At 40.6% G+C, this 21899-nt stretch overlaps 1 protein-coding gene across 1 annotated transcript in view; it reads left to right on the top strand.

Moving 5' to 3' along the window:
- The first annotated feature begins 10066 nt into the window (after window positions 1–10066).
- The window catches only part of prkd1 (protein kinase D1), a 48388-nt gene continuing 36555 nt past the window's right edge, over window positions 10067–21899 (top strand). Inside the window, exon 1 of the mRNA XM_042500650.1 lies at window positions 10067–10309. Within this exon, the coding sequence (XP_042356584.1) occupies window positions 10067–10309 (243 nt within the window). The remainder of the gene's footprint in view (window positions 10310–21899) is intronic.

The following is a 21899-nucleotide window of genomic DNA, read 5'->3' as shown; positions in this document are numbered from 1 at the left end:
CGTTTAATAACAGCCGCTTCCGTCCAAGCGAGTTCTCATCTGACACTTCAGCTGTGTTCTGATTGGACGTGGAAGGTGGCTTTTGGCTTTACGCTTGTATGCCGAAAGCACTGACAGAGCGGCACTATTTGACAAGTTCGGAGTGAAAACGGGCTGAAGTATCTTCACAGTGTGTCCTCTGTGTCTCCTCAGTGTCTCTGCAGTGTCTGCTTAGTATCTCCTAGGTGTCTCCTTTTTGTCTCCTTGGTGTCTCCTGTCTTTCTCCTGTGTTCCCTCAATGTCTCCACAGTATCTTCTCTGTCTCCTCCCTGATTCCTTTGTCTCCTCACTGTCCCCTTGTTGTCCCCTCCGCGTCCTCACTGTGTGACTGTCGGTCGATGTGTTTTCACAGCACTGGTGTCCCGCTGGTTTCAGGTCCCACAGATGGACCGAGAGATCAAACTGTGTCTGTTAATGTCACCTCATCACGGACCGTCACTGCTGAGCCTCGGCAGAGACACTCGAGCGTCCTGAGCCTCCACACGGCTGATCTGACTCCAAAAATAACCAAAACTTCAGTGACTGCTGACAAGCTGCAGCTATATGACCACAAGTATGTGGACACCTATGTCCACACCTTATGTTCTGTGTTTATGCACATTTACACTCTCAAGCAGTTTAGCATCAGCTTATACTCTATAATCTCATAACTCTAAAGTCTGAGGAGGGGGGTCTTTAGTGTCCAATTTGGCAGATTATGAATCTGATCAGCAGCTGATTGGCTGTTTCTCCCAGTGAGTGATCACCTGACTGAAATGATCCAATCACATCCTGCTGTTGTTGTTGTTGTTGTTGGACGAGAGTTTACAGAGAGACGTCTGAATGAAGTGCAGCCCTGACAGGATAATAACCACACACACACACACACACACACACACACACACACAGACACACACACACACTCACTCAACAACCCTGTTGTTGTTTCGCAGATCTCCATGGCAACAGGTTCACTTATTGTCTGACCTGCAATCTCTTTAGCTGAATGTACTGTTCCAGGAGCTGCAACACACACAGAATAATAATCACACACACACACACACACACACACACACACACACACAGTAATTTCATGTTCTGTGTCTGTTATTTATATATTTATATAAGAGCCACAGTTCAGTATGAAGCCTCTGAGCGACACGGGAACAAACCGTCTTTAAAGAGCAAATTTCACCTGTTTTACCTCAACAATTTAAATGACACTCTCACCAACACAAACGCTGTAAACCTATGGCATCGCTTTATGCAACACACTCTCAATCTCTTCTTCTATTCTCACTCTGTCATGTGGTGCCGCCCGAGTGCGTCGCATGTAGATGCCCCCGGTGATGTCCGTCAGCGTAGAAGGTGTCTTTTGGCGTCAGACTTGTGCGCCAAAAGCACCGACAGAGCGGCGCTTTGTTACGAGTTCAGAGAGTGAACGGGCTGGCTTATATATGTTTTTGTGCATCTGCATTGACATCTGTGGATTCAAGGTGCAAAAACATGGTGCATGTGAACGACCTTTACTCTTTTAACCCTTTCGTCATCAGTTTTCTTGTGCTGTGCTCAAACGCCTTTCACAAGCGTCTAAACCTCTGAAAGCTGAGAAAATTCTCCCCTATTTTTTAAGATTTACTGTTCTTTTTTTTTTAAAATTGTATTTTAGATTTATGAGTCTTGACTTTTGCAGCACTTTGTCATGCACCACAGTCAGAATGATTCTTCAGGAGTGAGAGAGGAGCTGTGATTTCATAATGTCAATATAAAGAAAGTTTTTTGATCTTTTTAAAAACCTGAATCAGAGTTCATAGATCTGAGAACTTAGAATATTGTGATAATCTTAAATTGTGGTTTCTCATTTCCATAAGCTATGAGACATAATCATCAAAATTAAGAAAAAAAACACAGGCTCGAAATATTTCCATTTACCTATAATGAATATACAATATATGAAAGTTTACCATTTTAAATGAAATTTAAAAAAGAAAAAGAAAATTGAACTTCTTCCCGATATTCCAATTTTTCGAGATGCACCTGTACGTGTGAGCCGCTGATGATGAAGATACATGAAATCAGAGATCCAGACTCGTCTCTTATTCTCTCATTGCAGCGGTGAAAGTGTAAAGTTATTGTTGTAATGTGGAGACGCAGAGGAGGAGGAGGAGGAGGAGGAGGAGGAGGAGCAGGTCAGTGAGGAGCTGTCAGAGTGGGAGTCTGGATTTCCTGAAAGCAGACTGTTGAACTGCCGACTCACCTCCCATCAAAGTGTGAGTCAGTCGCAGAGATTTGTGCACACACAACAGCTGACTGATGTTACTCTCTGACTCCGCAGCAGATCTGTTCATGAGCGAAGTCTGAAAAAGAACAGACGGACTTCAGATGTCATCCACCTACACCAGAAACTCCTCAGAGCTCCACAGTAAAAACCGCTCCGTTTGTCTGATTGTTTCGGTCCACAGTCGGCGAGTTCAGACAATTAAAAAAAACACTTGATTAAGGTCAAAGGAAGATTATGTTCATGGTGTAAAAAACAAAACCTCCCACAGAGAGCAGATTCTTTACATATTGGTCTAAATTAAAACCAAAAAAACATTCATTCCTTTGCAGCAGAAAACTAAGGCCTCAGTTTTTCATCATCGTCCACAGTCAGACACCAAACACTGAAATACACTTTTACTGTAAAGAAGTTCATGCATACAGATGTTTAAAATTAGATTTCCTTCTATGATCAATTTTTGTATATTTTTGGGTTATTCTCTGCCTTTATTTCAACTAGATCTTTAAGTTTCAATATTCCTGTTGATAAATAAGTTCATTAGTGTTGTAATGGTTATGAAAAGGTTTTGTTTTGGTGGCAGTATCCCACCAAAATCAACCACAGAAGAAACCTCTGAGGTCTGTGTCCTCTGCTGCTGCAGGACCTCTGAAGCCTGTCCTCCTCCCCGTACAGGTGCACCCCGTTAGGTAACGCAGCACACCTGAGAGGAGAGAGGGACCCCAGCACAGAGAATACACACAGCTGTGACAGAGACGCAGAGACGCAGAGACGCAGAGATTACGCATTAAAGCTACGTTTGCTGCCTTCTCGTTCTCCACCGGTGCCTCCGCTGTTTTCTCTGCCGGTGTCTCCGAATGTCTCCTTGCTCTTATTCTCCGCCCGTGTCTCCAAATGTTTGCTCCACTCTCATTGTCCGTCAGTGTCTCCGCTGTTGTCTCCACTAGTGTCTCTGCCGGTGTCTCCCCCCTCCCTCCTTCTGCTCCGTGTGTGTGTGACGGGGACATGATGAGAGGACGTGATGAGAGGACACGCTGGACGTGGTTTGAGTTCAGGTGTTGTGAGTTTGCAGCTCGGTTCTGCTGAAAGAATAAACTGATATCTGATGTTTTATTCTTCCAACAGCAAGCAGAACAACATGTAAATGTGCAGAGATCACAGCAGAGCCGTGACTTAGGGACTGTTCTGTAGCTGTGCTGCTTCCAAGATTTCAAACACCCCAAATGAAATCTTTCGCCATCAAAATATGTTTATCATACTTATGTAAACAAGGTCTGTTAGCCCTAAATCCTAAAATGACAGTAAAATGTGGTAATGTGTTGGATATGCTTTAAATAACAGTCAAAACAGGGCGGGGTCTCAATGACCCCAGAGGACAAAAGGTGTATGGCAGTTCCAGAGGACGTTACGGATGTCTTGCATTGTTTTTTGTGTCGTGCGGGGTCATACTGGCGTGTTTTTTGGGGGCTCAGTTCACACTGAATCCTGTTACATCTTTAGAGTCTTGATGTGTTTGTGAGGAGGTGAAACAGCAGAAAGCTGCTTTCAGTAACGACAGGAGGTTTGTTAGGAACATAAGGTTTGAGTCATTTGAACCCAAAAAACATCACTGTCTTCTTTTTCCGGTTCGGACTCTCTCCTTTCTTTTTGTACCTTTGCTGCTGACGAATAAAGTTCTGCCGTCATGAAGTTTGGAGCCAAAGCATCATCTTCTGTGACTCATCTTCGTCGGCCTGTTTTAACACACGTCTATAAATAAGGACGATTACTACACGGCACATTTTCAGCCACGGGGAGCCGAACCCGGGCGCAGTGAATCACGGAGAGGAAAGACGTATAATGGATGAAGATTTTACAGCTCTGTGTGTCAGGATAAAACAGCACGATTATTAGATCTCACGCACTTCTGATGGGATTACTGCCGGACGTCACGTCCTCCTGGCCTCACATGGAAAATTTAATCTGTCATACTGAAGCAGATCACTTCCTGCAGGTTAATCTGTCGCTCACACAGCACCTGGATTAATAACAAACCGAACAAAATTATGTTTTACTGCCACATCTCCTCTGGCTCAGGATGAAGCTGCTCTGATCATTCAGTGAAGATGTTTTTCATGAAAACAGGACGATGCCGCCGGCGTCTGCTGCCCTTCACCGTCCGCCGAGCAAACTTTGATCGTTTCAGGCGTTATTCAGTCTCATGTAGGAGGAAGATCTGAACAAGAAAGATTTCCATGGTTACGACGTCAAAGCATCAAACCACTTGATATGTGGACTGTCAACACAGGAACAAGTCAGTCTGAAGTTTGTTCTGGTTTTAACTCCGTGGAGTCCAGGACGCTCTGAGCATTCATTTTTATCTCCGTTTAGCATCTTATGAAATGTGCATCACCTCTTTTCTTTTTTCTATTTTTTAACATACAAACTCAACCATGAGTCTGACGTCCTATTTCGTCATTTTAAAGCAGCCAGAACCTAAAATCCCCCAAACAATAAAAACATTTCTAGTGTGTAAAACTATAACTTCACTTTTTATGCACAGAAATATAGCAGAAAAAGTGTTAAAAAAAAAAAAAAAGAAAGAAATAAACAAAACAAACCTAAGCATTGTACGTTTCTGCAAATTCCAAAGTTTTTTTTTTGTTTTTTTTTACATTTTTATACATATAATATCAATGTTTCTAATCTGACATAGTTTTGATTACATGTATCTGAGAGCTGAGTTTCTCATTGTGGATGTTTTGCTTTTTAACCACCAAACGAGGGTGATTCTCGGGAGCCCGTTGCTGTTTTCCCAGCTGGACCAGTGCCACGAAAAGCGGACCTTATTCTACGTTTTATGGCGGCGTTTCCAGCTGAGCTTGTGACATCGAGAGCAGATGTTTTAAGGAAAACATGATCTTTTTCTGACAATGAGCATGTGTTTTTTGTGCCTAAAGCTAGTCATAAGTCATCATTTAACATGCATAAATTGACTCCCTGTCCTGAAACATTAACAGACGCAGGCCGATAACTAGTGTTTCATATGTAGATGTGAACGCCGATATTTGGCCATTCAGTATGACTAAGAGTTAATCCACAGCGACAAAGGATGCTAAATGATTTTCCATGTGTATTGTTTCTGTATGTAATTCTGACACATTAAAATGACCACAGCCTCTGAGTGGTCATTTTAATGTGTTAAAAATTACATGCCATCACGTAACACTGTGTTAAAGGTCGTGATTCGTCATTTCACGAACATCTCTGGGATCAGATTGTACCTGTGGTTTTCAAAAATGTACAATACCAACAATTATTCTGACAGTTTATCAGCATCTCATTTTAACCGCTTTATGTCTTTGTCATTGACATTATGCCTGTAAATCCCTGAAAATGTTAATAATTCACAGTTTTTGAGAAAAAATTCTCTCAACACAAACGTTACGTAATTAGATACTGTGAAAGCCGTTACATAAAATGACTCACGCAAATGTTCTCTGCCTCTTAAGGTTTGATTAAGTTTATATAAGTGTTTATACAAGATATTTAAGTGTGTTCGACCGTTTGTTCTAATGAGGAGTAACGACATGACAGACTCACCGAGTTATTAACAAGGTAATAATCCTTAAAAACAATATGCACTTATTGTGACAATATTAGCACCTGTTTGTTCTGTTTGTTTGTCGTCCAAACGCTAACCTGTTGACCTGCCACACACACACACACACACACACACACACGCACACACACACAGAGAGAGAGAAAGAGAGAGAGAGAGACACCTCACTTCTGGCATCATCCTTGGTAATAAATGGAAGTAAATGGAGGCAAGGTTGAAGCGTGGGAGGGCTGTCAGGAGTGTGTCTGTGTGTATATATCTATATGTGTGTGTGTGTGTGTGTGTGTGATTGTGTCTCCTAGCAACCAACACACTTCACTCTCTGCAACAGATAGATAGATAGAGTTATTGAATATGACGGAGGAATCTGTTCTTTAAATTTTGACTTTTTTCCACACAAGTTGAAACATCAGCCGCAGTGACTGATGTATCAGCTGACACACACCTGCAAACATCATCGCCCACGCCACCCATGACGTCCACGTTGTTAACATCATAGAGATATACACGTAGACGCTGCAGTGACTGTAGACGGGCCTCCATTGCAGATTTGCGCAAAACGTAAGCGATATTTTCAAAATGTCGATACAACACAGTTGCTAGATGACTGCGTGTCCACTGAGTGATGTTGTGCGTAGGGATGTAACGGTCTCCGATTATCACGATAATTTTAATCATCGTGATAACTGCAGACGGGAATGAGTCATAATACCCAGAAATAACTGAGCTTTTAATCACTCTCGGTTCACTCTTCTGGAAGTGGGTGAGTATTTCTGAATGTGTTTTCTGTCAGATGTCTGAAATAAAGTCTGCGGTTAACACGAGCTGAAGAGACTTTCACGTTTTGTTATACGACATGAGTAAACACCTCACTGTGAACTTTGAAGCTTTTAGTGTCTTAAAAAAGTGGCGAAATGGCTTTGTAGTGGTTGGTGATGTCATGTGACTGTGGTGTAGTTCGTTTATAGACTATCATCAGCTTTTTACTTTTTGTGATTGTGTTTAGGTTTCAAGAATCATAAAAGTGACCTTCGTTTGTGGAGATTATCAGGAACCGTCGTCAAATACCACCACTTTTGCAGTGATTTTGGTGTAAGATCCCGACGCTAAAAGCCAACTTTCACAGCAGAGGTCCGTTTCACAAAGCAGGTTTAGTGAAAACTCTGAGTCTGTTAACCCTGAAATAAGGGAAACTCTGAGTTTTCCGTTTCAAAAAGGGAGGTAACTCAAACCAGAGAAAGAAGTGTAACTCTAGCCTGTTTCACAGAGAGGGGTAATTTAAGCTCTCGGTCAGTTACCGTAGTAACAGACTCTATGAACCTAACCTGGTCGGGACCAGGTTTTTCTCAATGAACCTCGAGTTTCTCTCAGTCTCCGCCCTCTTTCAACCACATACGCTATTTGATTGCCTCATTCATTCATTCAGTCAGCAGGCGAGTGTCGGAGTATAGTTCTGCCGTCTGTCAAAATGGCATGCCCTTTCATCAATGATCCAGTGGATGAAGGAGCAGCATTACTGCGCAGAGAATTAGGCCTAAATATTCGTCGGGAGATTGTTTTCAGACCGCGGATAGATGTCCTCGCATTTCCGGACAGTTATCTTTTTGAGCGGTACCGTTTCACATCACAGTCCATATTATACATACACAGCCTAATCCGTCCTTACATTTGCAACATTACCAACCGCAGTCACGCTCTCACATCCCATCAGATATTGTGTGTTGCGCTGCGGTTCTTTGCAAATGGCAGTTTCTTGTATAATGTCGGAGGTGCAGAGCATTTAAGCAAGGCAACTGTATGCAGGGCGGTCAGAAAAGTGTGCCTGGCCCTGAAACGACTTTTACGCATCGTTGTCGTTTTCCGTGGACATAAACCTGTCAGAGCCATCAAAGAGGAGTTCCACAGGACTGCAGGTAAATGATGTAGAGATCTGTTAAATTAATTTTGAATCATATTCCGTTAATGACATTGTGCTGCAACCTCAGACTGGGATTAGTAATTTTAATTTCTTTTAGGATTTCCCAGTGTGATTGGCTGCATAGATGGCACACACATCCCCATCCCCACGTGCGCTTCTCCCCCGCGGGATTGCACCTAAATGAAATAAAATGAAATAAATTAATACACTACCATTCAAACAGTTTTCCCCTGTAATAGTATTGTGATTGCGAAGGACTACGTTTAAACTTACGCATTGACCCGGGCAGCAATGTTCTCCCACGCCGTCTCCCTCTCTTTTGCATATGAGCGCATTAAAATTTCCAATTCGAGTGGGGTGAAGAACGCAGCCCTCCGCTTCCCCGTTGCCATGGTGACTCATCGAATCGGGGCTCCATTGATGCTGGCTTTTTATAGTTGTGGTGCACGCGCTTAACTCCAGGTGAAACTACTCCGAGTTGATTAAACCAACTCAAATCAGCTCTTCTGGAAACGGAAACTCAGAGTTTCCCATCTCAGAGTAGATCAACTCAGAGTTCAGGGTTACACTCAGAGTTTGTTGAACCTGCTTTTTGAAACGGACCCCAGTAAGATACGCCAAATGTCTTCAGCTGAGAACGGAGTTGACAGAACCATTCGTGGAGTCATGATACACTGCCTTACAACATCTGCTGCGGCAGCATGATACGCGGATGGTCGGCGTCAGTTAAGAACGTGGCTGGACGGAACTTGTCACGTCTGCGTGATACGACGCCCACGATGTGCTTTTGTTGACATCCCGCTGTCAGAATCCCATAATATAAACAGTAGACACGGAGGGATACCTAGAGCATAATATGCAGACGCAAAAGTCCACTGCAAAGCGGCAACATGTGATGACTTGGGATAAGATAACGTGTTCTCATCCCAATTCGTCACATGGTCACCTTCTGCGTCTAGTTATGACATTTTAGGTCTCCTTCTGCGTCAGCTGTTTACTCTTCTGGGATGCTGTTAGCTCGGTCCTTATGTTTATGCAACACTGCCGTCACGATGGTTAGGTTTAGGCAAAAGAGGCATATGGTAAGCTGTAGAGGCAAAAAATATCACATCATCAGCAACATTTTTGCCCGACACCGTTCTATTGCGTGTGTCTACCTCAGCCAGTTCTGTCCAACCGTGTCCTCACTGTAAACATATGATGAGGCGTGCCTTGTGCCCATTTGCCATCCGATGGCGTATAATAACAACACCACCAGTTCAATCCAAGTGCATTCTCATTTGATGTCATCAGCCCACGTTCTGGTTGAATATGGAAAGTGGCTTTTGGCGTCATGCTCGTACGCCGAAAACACTGAATGAGCGGTTCTATTTTTCGAGTTCGGAGTGAGGATGTGTTTTTGAGTTTACCTTTTAATGCAACAAACACGTTTTCTCAAACGAACTGTTTCACCGAAATAAAACCTGCAGAAAATGTGACAGCAAACTCAATAACTAAAATGTGACGAGTCCAAATGATTCAAATAAAGTTTCAGCCATGACGGAAGTGCTTCTAAAATCCTGGTTAAAGCTCCGATCCAGATTCTTATTACGTTTTTAGATGTAATTTGACAATGAAACCCCAAAAGGATGAATGAATAAACAAGTTATTGAAAACCATCAGTTTATTCAGTAGATTATCCAAGAAGCAGAAATAAATATTAGAATTCACATGTTAAAGAGAAACTCTTTTCAAATTAAAGACTGTGCATTAACTCTTCTTCTGCACAAATTTCCCGTCATCCATCCTTCAGTCCAGAGGCTTCCCTCTCTTCTCTCCTCCTCCCTCCCTCCTCCTCCTCCTCCTCTCCAGCCACTGTTGACGTCCATGGCTCTGTCACCCGCATCACCGGTTTCCACGCTGTTCTAGTCCAGTCATGTAGTCATTATGGCTCTCCTTCTTCCCTCTGTCTCCACATCCTGTCTCTGTGTGTGTCCTCGCGGCTCTCCCGCGCTTCTCCTCTCACTTCTGCTGTAGTTCATCAGTCGTCGTTTGGTGTCGGAAACTCTTTTTTTTGTTGTTGTTTTTGCGCTTTTTTTCTGACGCGCCCAGGAGTTGCGCGCGTCCGAGCACCTCTCCAGCTTTGACTCCCGCCTCTGGCTGTTCCACCTGGACCCGGCGGCTCACGTTCATTCCCCCCCCCCCCCCACGGTCATTTCTCACCGTTAATTGTTTCCTGGCAGCGTTGGAGACCACCGGGGAAAAGGCTCGTATGAGTGCGCCTCCGCTGATCCGTGCGCCCAGCCCGCTCCCGTTCTCAGGGGGGACAAACAACACCAACACCGGGGGAGGAGGAGGTGGCGGTGGTGGAGGAGGGGGGGGAGGAGGAGGAGGTGGCGATGTGATCTCCTTCCACATCCAGATCGGGCTGAGCCGGGAGCCGGTGCTGCTGGACGCTGCAGAGCTCAGCCTCAGTCAGGTCCGGGAGGTGGCGTGCTCCATCGTGGACCAGAAGGTAACCAAAAGTAAAGTCCTCAGCGGACACTCTAACTTCTGCAAAAGTTTTACTAATGTGCCGAAAGTTACAGTATCAAGTTGAAATACTGCAAGTTTTTGGTGTAGAATATTGATGCATGAAAGGCAGAATCAATATTTATATTCCTATATATATTTGCAAAGAAATTACAGTTAAATTCAGACTTGAAATTATTATTTTTTCTGTTTGGCTCGATTCCAATCTGTGAAAGAAATGTGACAAACCTGCAAAATTAAACAGAAAAAAAAGCCATGGAGTAAATGAGGTGCATTTATTGAGAAAAGGTGAAAAGAAAAAGAAAAGTAAAATAAAATACAGTTACAGAAAACATTAATAACCTTGATTGGGGTATTGGAGCAGTTCCTGATTATGGGCCCCGGGGCCCCATCACAATTCCTTTTAGTCCATTTAGGATTCGTTGTGTCCTGACTGGTTTAAATAAACGTAATTTTGTCACTTTTCCAATGAAAACATTATATTATATAGCTTTTTAAAAACTTGCTTTAAACTGTAAAGAGACAGAAACCCTCCACAAAGAGATGCATAACGACAGGAAATAGACACAAAACAACCACCAGGAGACACAAAATGAACCGAAAGACACACAAAACCTCCTCAAAGATCCTCAAACACCTGCAAAAAAATGCTAAATGATTTCAAAGACCCCAAAGTGATGCAAAACGTTCTCAAAGGAACTCAACAACAACCTCAAGAGATACAAAACGGCCTCAGATACACATAAAACTAGTCCGAAAAGATGCAAAACATCCCCAAAGATACTCAGAACGACATCAAAGATGTGCAAAATGAACACAAAACGGTCTAAAAGAGACAGAAAAACAACTGTAAATAGACTACACAACTGCAAACAGACGCTAAACGACCTCAAAGTTAATCAAAATGACCACAAAGACACACCAAACAACAGCAAAAAGATGCAAAACCCCATAAAAACACAAAATAGCCCCAAAGACACGTAAAACAACTGCAGATTGATGCAAAATAATTTCAAAGAGAGTCAAAATACTCGAAAGACACTCAAAACATTGTCAAAGGAAAAAAAGCAGCTGGAGGTAGACTAAAATAACCCCCAATAAATTCAAAATGACCTCAAATAGATGCAAAACGACAATAAAGAGGCGAGAAGAAACCACAAAAATATATAAAACGACCACAAATTTACAAAAACAACCACCTCAAAGACACAGAATAACCAGAAATAGACTCGAAAAATGACCTCAAAGAGCCATCGTTTAGGACGTACTGAAACGTGTGACGTGTAGCTGGCATTTTCCCACACACAGTTACAGTAAGTGTGTGTGTGTGTGTAGGAATATTCAATATCATGTATGGATGATGTGCAGTGCCACAGGCGATGCCATCTATAGAAACAGTTTCAGTCAATGACACAAAATTAACCCTTTGTGACTTGTTGGACCCTCATATGACCAACACTTCTTCAGTACACCTCGCTTTATTCAGAGGCTATTTACGGTTTTGGGGAAAAAAAACAAAAACAGATCAAATAAAATGCTGAAAATGTTCTTAAATTCTTTGGTTGTTATCATCAGATCATTGCAGAAACGGAATTTCAGGAACTTAATGTCTGTCTGTGTTACTGTCTCAGGATCAGTGAGGATGCTGCAGATTCGACCAATAATGAATCTTAAAATTGACACATTTTGTTCGAGACATAATTTTTCAACACAATGAGGCAACAACACAGAGTCACCTTGTTATTCTTGTAAATGTGCTGCTGGCCACAGTGTGATGTTTGACTGGAGGCTGGAATGGAGACGTGCAGTCTGTGGGGTTTTCTTTTTGTTTTGTATTATTTTCCTGGGTATTTTTCTGTTTTAATACATAATTGTATGAGGAAACAGGCAATTTTGTATTGTACATACTTATTTGATCGTTTTTCGATGGTAAGCTGTTTTTTTCTAGAAAAGTTGCCTCTTTGTCTGCAGGCCGGGCTTCTTGCAGTATGAATAATGTTCGACAAGTAAGCAAGGCTGAAGTGGAGTGGAGTAACCATAGAGTCGTGAAGGGATGACGTATTTTTGTAGCACTGGTTCCCTCGTCAAAAACCTTATGGTATTTTTAAATGGGATTATTGATTATCACCAAAAATTAGCTCTGTGACGAACATGAGTTTATGATACTTACAGGTTTTGTTCAGCGTGATAATCTTCACAGATGAACACCACTTTTATGTGTTTTGAAGTGTAAATGAAAATCTCCAGAAGCAAAAAGCTATTGTTAGGCTATTCACGAAATGTCACCACTACAAACACTGTCGAAATACGTTAAAACACGATCGAAAAATATTATCAACAGATAAATCTACAAGTTGGACTGTAGCTGTAAAGGCGGTGAGAAGGTTTGATGAGTTTCTGTGTCCGGTGTGATGACGTGATAAGATTAAGATGCCTAAAACCTAAAAGGTTAAAAATTGGGTTTGCACGGACGTATTTTAAGTTGCAGAAGAAAACATCTAAATATCTTTAGCCCTTTAGACCTTATTTTAGGCATTTTACTGAAAACCCATTAAAAAAACCCAGAGACTTTGAGACAGAGGAACCGGAAGTGCAGAAATGCTAATGGATTTCCGCGTTTTAGGACTCATACTTCACCACTGTATTGGATGCCTCTAATTACCATGTGCTCCTCTGTGTTGCATGAAGTAGCGGTCTCTTGCAAGTAAAAGACTTGTTCAGAAGGTGAGTGGGAGCTTTTGTAATGTGATTGGCTTTTATTTCAGCTGCTTAGGGTTAGCAGAAAGTTTAACTGTAAGCGCGTTATGAGGATTCATCCACTGCGAACTGGAAACAAATTAACAGCTCTCCAGTGCAGAAATTACAAAGATTTCCAAGTTGCTCTGATCCTTTGTGGATGCAAAATGTGACTAAAAAGTCGCGATTGGAGCTCTACAGATAGAAAAGCACACGCCTCACCGGCTCACACTATCGCCACAACCACTCATTAAGGTTAGACTGTTAAACCCGATGATTTATTCTCTGTAAGCTGGAAACAAATTAACAGCTCTGTGGTTCATGTACTTGAAGTATTTGCAATATAATGGTGCTCTGTGGTCGCAAAATGTGACTAAATCGTCACATCGTCATTTTATACATTGCATGTGCATATGGAACAAGTCGCACTACATCAAGTGTATTTGATTTATCAACCACCCCTTTTCCAGAGGGAAGTGGGGACTGGGATGACATTGGAATTATTTTGGTGGATATTGTTAATAGTGAAGACAAATAAGTATTTCATTGCTGGAAAGATGTTCATTTCATAAAATGTCTCTGCAGTAGGAAGATGCAAATACTTTTGAAATTGGTGCTGCATAACAGAGAAAAAGGTCTGTGGCGTTCACTTTCGCTCAAGAGATAGAAAACCTACAACTATCAGTATGCACTGCACTGCACGGACCAATGAATGCTCTTGTGGTTGTAAAGCCTGAGTCGATCATAGCACATCTGCATTGTGGTGGTGATATAAACGGGCGAACCATAAATTAAACCTAAATTTTAGCTACCTTACTGCTGCTTTACTATAAATCCAGTTCAAGTTCGAGCTCTGAGGTGTGGAGAACTTCCTCTAAAACACTGTTAGATGTTTAGTTTCGTGATGTATCAGCTTTCCTCGGTGATGGGGAGAATCGTAATCAACGGGAGACCTCAGACGTATTTGCGAATCCTCTAGAAACACATGAAAACACAGCATTCCTCTGATGGCTCGCAGTGTGTTTAGCAGTATTTCCCTGCATGTGTAAAACATACAGTATGTGAGCCTGGAAACCGGCGATCTGCTCCGGCGTTAGTCAGCGCGGTGACTCACTCCGAGGCTCAGTCACTCGTCGTTGGAAACGGGATGAATTCTGCCTTTGTTCGTTAGCTCTGCAGGGGTTTCTCTGTTTTTCTGGCTTTTGCTTCATGAGCTGAAGCTGCTGCCAAGCATTCACAATTAAACCACACACAAACACACTCACACAGTGTCAGTGTCCTTATGAATGTGATAGATGTCCACGTTCTCACACACACACACACATGCAGACCGATGAGTTTGTGAATGTGAGCTTGTGTTTCTCTCAAATAATGACGCTGTTTTGAATATGATTTCTTTCTTAATGCCGAATCCATCCAAAATCCACGGCAAACGCCTCGATGTCAATATGCCAAGAAATATAATCGTATTTATATGTTTCGTCATCAAATTTTACTCAAGTCCTGTTGTGTGTATAAATCTTCAATTGGAAAATGTATACAGTGAGATACATTAAAATGTGAATAAAAGAGGAAATGCACTAAATGTGGTGCTACAAGATTCAGGATCAGGGTGGCGTCCTGAAGGGATCTGGATGGGACTGTGAGAGGATTTGGGCCTGATGGTGGAAGGTTGGAACAGGATCAGAAATAAAGGAAACACAGTCGTAACAATGTTCTGATGATATTCTGTCTAAATTAGGAGAAAGTCCAGTATAGGATCCGTTATTTTCTAACAGCAACTTATTCAACTAGATGATTAATTACCTGAAGATGTCAGTTAGGCTTAGGTGGTATCACGGTATTACGGTATACCAGAGTATTTAGAAGGTATGTTTTTCAATACTGTCATAAACACAGGTGCTGTGTGCATTGCACAGCATGCACCATCAGAGCTCAGTCCCCAGTCTTTTCTGGGGGAACAGGCAGCTGAGCTGAAAGACACAGTGACACCTGGTGGTGGAGGGAGAAGTTACAGGACTGTAAACAGCTGGAGGCCAGCAGGCAGAGAGACTGTGGGGAACAGCAAGTTATTTTTCCCTCTAACTCGATGAATCAAAGATTAATTTGGCCCAAACTGGAGCTGGTGATTGTTGGGACAGTGGACTTACTAACTAGATTACTAACTGGAGTAACCAAGGTAGTTTGGCTGGGTTTTATTTTGTTTCTGTCGGTTTTAAAACATTTTGTCAGTGTTTAAATGACAGTGTGAACAGGATATAAAGACAAAGCAAAAATCTCAACTGTGGTCAGTAGCGTTATTTTCTTTAGTTTTACTAAAACGAAAGTTAGATTTTGTTATACAGTTCTAATAAAATAGCTGGTTAATGTTGCAAATGCAATTTTAATATGGATGAGACAAACGCTGTATTGGAAAGGAATCGGGACAGGGTCTGGAGTGAATTAGTGAATTATAATTTGGGATGGTTTCTTGATGGGTTTGGAACTTCATTCGGACTGGATCAGGCGGTCGTATGTTACTGGAACCAGTTTAAGACGGGACGAAAATGGAATCATGGCTGGATCCAGTCACGATCAGGACAGAGTCAAAATGGGATGAAACAGAATTAGCAATTAATGTAATGATCATGTAAACATCATTGGACTGATTTTTTTCCTTCTGTTTTCAGGGCAGCAGAGGTCCTGATCGTTTATTTTCTGAGACAGAAAGACAGGAAACAAGAGCGTCCAGAAACTGAAAACATTTATGGTCCCGCTGGTCTTGTGTTAAAATCCTACATGAATCCATCTTTTTCAGATTTACTTTACAAATTAGAAAATGAGACAATGGTGGGAAAAACAGCTGCCTGGTGTGAATGTGAGCCACAAATAGAGATAAAAAGAGGAATATTTTTACACATTAGTGTGGACATTTCATCACACACACACACACACACACACACACACACACACACACACACACTCACTTATATTCATGGTGTGACATGTCCATTATCTCTGCTCAGATTCATTAATCGTCTCATTTCAGGTGAAAATCACCTCATTTCCCCACAGTGTGACTTTACACCTGAACGCAACACACACACACACACACACACACACACACACACACACACACACACACCTGGAAACTGAGAGCCAGTATGATAACGGCTTGACACTGTGCGACACACACACACACACACACACACTGGTAGTTGATTAAAGTGTTTGTTAGCAGGTTGTTTTGTACTCTACAGAGGAATCTAAAGTACAGCAGGTCACACAGCACACCTGTGTGACATCGCTCGCAACATGCCACACTTAACACTTCAAATGGCACAAAATGAACTGATTAACAGGAGGTGTGTGTGTGTGTGTGTGTGTGTGTGTGTGTGTGTGTGCGTGTGTGTGTGAGGGGAAAGAGAGCAGGTGTGTTTGAGATGGCTTTCTGTAAATGTTCTTAAAGCTTTTTAGAAACTCAAACTGTTCCTTTTACTGAAAAAAGTGTTTTTTTAGATTTGAGGGCCAATCACAGCAGTGTGTCGGTTGTTCAGCTGCTTCCTCATTGGCTGTTCTGTCACATAAAGACAACGGTGAACTTTGCATAACTTTATGTACGTGGCGCTGCTCGGCTGGCGACCTGGACTCATGCTCTGGGTGACTGCGATGAGTGTCGTGTGCAATGTGTGCACAATTTGTCTTTCTTGCAGAGAGTTGTTAATATAGCTTTACCTTTGTGTTGACATGCAAACTCTGGTTCAGACTTTCAGGTGTGAGCAAAAGCGCACAGCTGATAACCTACATAGTTTGTTTACATGAGTGCGCAGCTAATAATCTATGTGGTTTGTTGACATGAGCACACTGCTGATAACCTACATGGTTTGTTGACATGAGTGTACCGCTGATAACTGTGGTTTGTTGACATGAGCACTCAGTTTATAACCTCGCAGTTTATAACCTACGTGGTTTGTTTACGTGAGTGCATAGCTGATATTTTGGAGGAATCCTGCAGGTCACGTGCTTTCTGTGGGATTCCCATGGGATGGGAGGATACCAGGAGTAATGAAGTAATGACATTACATTTTTTAACCAGGTTGTCCTAGTTTAGAGTAAAGTAATTAAGATAATAACAACAACAACAACAACAACAACAACAACAATAATAATAATCTTAATTTATAGCACACCTTTTAAGATTCACATTAAAAAGGCAGTTAAGAAGCGGCAAATCATCACGTTTTTAAAAGAAAACAGATAAATACAACAATTACGAAAAGAAAAATTAGTGCATAAAAACCAACACAGAAAGGATGTGTTTTTAGACGTCATCTGATTATCTGATTATTGTAGTTTGATCACTGCAGATCAATATCAATAACATCTTCTATCGCATCATCACATCACTGAGGAGAAGCGCAGTCACATTCTTTAATCGTCTTTTCCTAAGTCCTTATGAATTTACCTTCACGTTTTCCTTGACCTTGTGACGTTTTCTGTCACAAGAATTCAAAGAAAAGTGATTAGGAAAGGAGATTATTTGCACTTGTCACCCGCTGTCTCGCTTTTTACCTGACAGTCAAAAAAGTCTTTAAGAGGGTCTGAAAAGTTAATTACTTAATTTAACGAGAAAATTATCAGGTTAGCCACACTGCCTCAGACTAAAATGAGACTAAATGTCTTGTGGTCTAATTTATTTAAATGAATCTATACATTTTATTAAAAATATTAAATTAAAATTAGGTGAACGACAGGTGAAATAAACCTCTGTGAGAGACCATATAGAGCAGTTTGTCTTCAGGTCTGTGGCGGTAAAGATGAACTTTTGTTCACAGTAATGACCCAAACACGTCACTGAACACACACACACACACACACACATACACACACACTCTGCCGCTCTGTAACAGTAATAATAAGGCTGTGTGTGCTGTGTGTGCTGTGTTTCTGTCGGTGGCGGTTTCTCCTTGTTGCCTGGCAACTGATGATGATTGCGGCTGTGAAGTGTCCTTCTAAGGGCCATTATGACACACAGACACACACACATACACACTGAATGAAGCAGAACAGATGTGTGTTTGTGTGTGTGTGTGTGTGTGTGTGTCATTGTTCTTTCTCTTTCATCTCCACTTTTTTTTATCCATTCATGTCTCTTTATTCATCTCAGTTTATGTCTTTTCTCTCGCTCTTTTATGGTTCCTTTTCTTTTTTTTCCCTTCCTTAAAATCTGTTGATATTCAATTTTTTTTTGTCAACATGTTCAGACTCAAAACAACACCACTAACAACTACTGTGTGTGCGTATCAAAGCCTGATATATCCTCTTTATCTGAGCCACAGAGCTTTATTGTTGTCCAAAATCTATTGAAAGCAAATAAATGAAACACAGAAAAATAAAAAATAAACTATATATTTGTGTTTTTAAATGTCTTCAGTAGAAACCAGTAAACTTACACAGTCAGAAAGTCAGATTGTATTGAGACGGTCTGACACATCATTGGTTTGAGTCTAAACATGAGATTTTTGAAAATCGAAACGTATTGTTCAGTTTGTGGGTCTTGTTTAATTTAGTTTATTCTTTACTAACCTTAAAACTGTTTTTATGTTTCTCTTTACATGTCTCAAATTTGACACAATGAAAACAGTTGTGATATTATTATAACTGCCAAACATGAATTTTGGAGGGCCATACAGCATCAGACTAAGCAGCCGATCCTTTAGAAATGTAAATTATTTTTCTTTATATTTGCATACACAGAGAAGCATCTGTTTGTTAGTTGTATTTATGTAATGAAAAATATATGATTATGCTAACATATCTGACTATGATTTTATTTGAGGTTTTTGTTGTGTTTTTTGGCTCATGACTGCAGGTGGTTATAATTGTTTTTTGCTTTATTTTATTTACCTATTCATTTTTTTTAGCATTATTTTAATTGGTTGATTGACGGTGAATTAATTATTATTATCTTTTAAAAGTAGTTGTATCCTTGCATAATTGTTAATATTACTATCATTATTAATTTGCTTACTTATTTTTTTTTTTTTTTATTGATTAATGTTATTATCATTATTACTGTTTTTTAATGCAATTTATGTTGTTTTGGACCCCAGAAAACTAACTTGTTGCTTATAGTAAACAATAATAAGGAAACCCTTATTTAGCAGTTTATAACTTTAGGTACGCTGTATTTATTCTGTGATATCTCTGAAGAAAACACATTTTTTGTGCCATAGATCCATCGATTTGAATCCATCTATCGATTAAATGAGCAACGATTCCGAAACATTGATGCAAAATATCGATTTGTATCATCCTCTTTTAGACGCGCCTTTATTTTGAAATTCTTTGTCACCGTCACGCAGCGTCACGCAGATGATGGCGAGCAGCCCTGAGACAGAGTATGAGGATAACGTTATTTACTGGAGAATAAATGATCAGTTTAGGGAAAAAATCGTCAGTTTGTTTTTGGAGAAGCTCGGGGTTAACAGACAGAGCACGTGACATACGTAAACAAAAGCTGTAACCAGGAAACAGGATGTACGTACCGGACATTGCTAACTTCATGCTAACGTTACGTTAGCGGCTCAGTTTCGACAATGTTAGCCTGAAAAAACGAGCGAGCGACATGAAATTCATCCGTGCTGTGAATGTGTCGGGAGACGCAGGGACTTAAACAGCGGTGAGTACAAGAAACATTAATAATAAACGTAAACTGGTTAAGTTAGGGGTGGAATAAAAGTCCGCTAGCTGCTAAGCTAATTTATGCAATGTAAAACGCCATAGGCTTATGCTAATAGCGTTAGCACGCTGTATTTGTGGGGGAACATGACTTGCAAAAGACAGTTATTTTGTCTGTGACACTTGACAGTGATTATTTTTGAGTTTTATACTTTGCTTAAAATATCTTGTTGTTAAACCACATTTTGAGGATGTTGGGAGAAGTTTGTTTTTAAGTTTTAAGAAAAAGACCATGGTCTCCCTGCTGAAAAAAGAAGGTTAAGATGGCTGACCAGCTTTTTTGGACCACTTTAATGCGTGTTTTCACACTATTTTTGATGGTTTAGCTCGTCTTTATTATGGTCACTGTCGCTGTTTTATCCATTAAAGTTCCTGTAAAATTAAAACCAAATCCATGTCTCTGAGTATGGAGACATAACAGTGTCATTAAGTCTTCTGTCATGTGTTACACTTACAGATAAATGTGCACAGCTTGATGATGTCAAAACGTCAAAGACCAGCTAAAACCAGCTAAAACCAGTAACAGCACCAGCACCAGCACCAGCTCAATCTGAGTAACTGCAGCTGCAGATAATTGCAGTGCAGTTAAAGTCTGACGTAGCATAAAGTGGGAATAATCAAAGATTTAAAGTCTATATTTATAGTGTTTCCTGCTGTTTCTCACTCCACCTTTGTTTATACTTTGTTGGTGTGTGAACACAGAGGACGCATAATATCTGTCTCTCTCTCACACACACACGTAGCTGCTGCTGTCACTGCGGATATCACTAAACAATAACACACACATACATCTTTATGGCTGGCATCACACAGCATGTCCTGTCGTCATGGTGATGACGCCCCCCTCGCTTCCTCATTGGATGTTCTGAGCGACAACCATCACCATCATCAGCATTGTACAGTAATTCCTGTTTTGATTTTATGTATATCTTTTTATATATATATATATATATATATATATATATATATATATATATATATATAATATATATACACACACACACACACACACACATATATAAGTCAGGTCAAGTCAGCTTTATTTATATAGCACATTTCATAATGTAAGCTCCATGTACTTCACACTCAACAAATATACACAAAATAAAATAAAAAAAAAGAAAATAGGTAAAATAGGCGTGAATGCATATTTACATACATATACAGAGAGGAGGAGAAAAGAAAAATGTAGTTGTAATATTATTAAAGAAATAAAGTTTCCCACCCACCAACTTAGTGTACAAAACTTCACTTTTTTAAATTGTTTTTTTGTTTGTTATTTAATTAATTTATTTATTTGTTTTAATTATGGTAATCTTTTTGTAACTTTTAATAATTTCTTGTCATTTTTCGGCTCTTTTTTTGTTAAGTTGCTCATTGCCCTACTGTGTGTTCGATAACCAACAGTTAAAGCCTGAAGAACACATCAAACTGACATTTAGTGGCCAGTTTGGTTTATAAAAGCGGTTTCAGCTGTGGTTTGTGAGTGTTTCTCTTCAGTCATTCAGTGATGCTGAAAATTTAATCTGTGTTTCACACCCTCAACGTACAGCTGTAGCGGCTCCAGCAGACCCGGTGTTTTTTTGTTTTGTGGCAGCGGGCAGGAGCAGCACAGGTGGAGCTAATAACATTAACGATGGCTCTGTTCCAACCAGTGTCCCGGTGAGGCAGCATTCACAACAGCAGCAGGGACCTGGAACTGGCTCATCTAAATGCTGTGTCGTTAATGTTATTGATTACACCTGTGCTCTCACCTGCTGGGAGAAAAGGCCTGACGCTGGTCTTTATTCTCTCTCATTCTGGATCTGTCCACACAGCGCAGAGAGGAGCTCAACGAGACAATTAATTTAATTTCCTTATGCCTCTTCTGGACTTTAAGTCTGTTTAGGGCCATAAAGCTTCTCTAAAACCCAAAGATGCAGATAATTAATTGATAAAGTACTTATACTTAACTTGGATAATTTGATTTGTTGCTACTTCATAGTTCTACTACATATTAAAAAAATAAATATTGTATTTATTGTATTTTTTAGGGCACTACATTTTTCTGACTGCCTGGGTATATTAGTTTAGTTAAATTTATTTTTTTAAACCAACATCAGTCCTAATTATACATA

Source organism: Plectropomus leopardus, chromosome 14 (assembly GCF_008729295.1).
Source record: "Plectropomus leopardus isolate mb chromosome 14, YSFRI_Pleo_2.0, whole genome shotgun sequence".
NCBI classification, from domain to species: domain Eukaryota; kingdom Metazoa; phylum Chordata; class Actinopteri; order Perciformes; family Serranidae; genus Plectropomus; species Plectropomus leopardus.
This window is presented reverse-complemented; position numbering and strand designations above follow the sequence as displayed.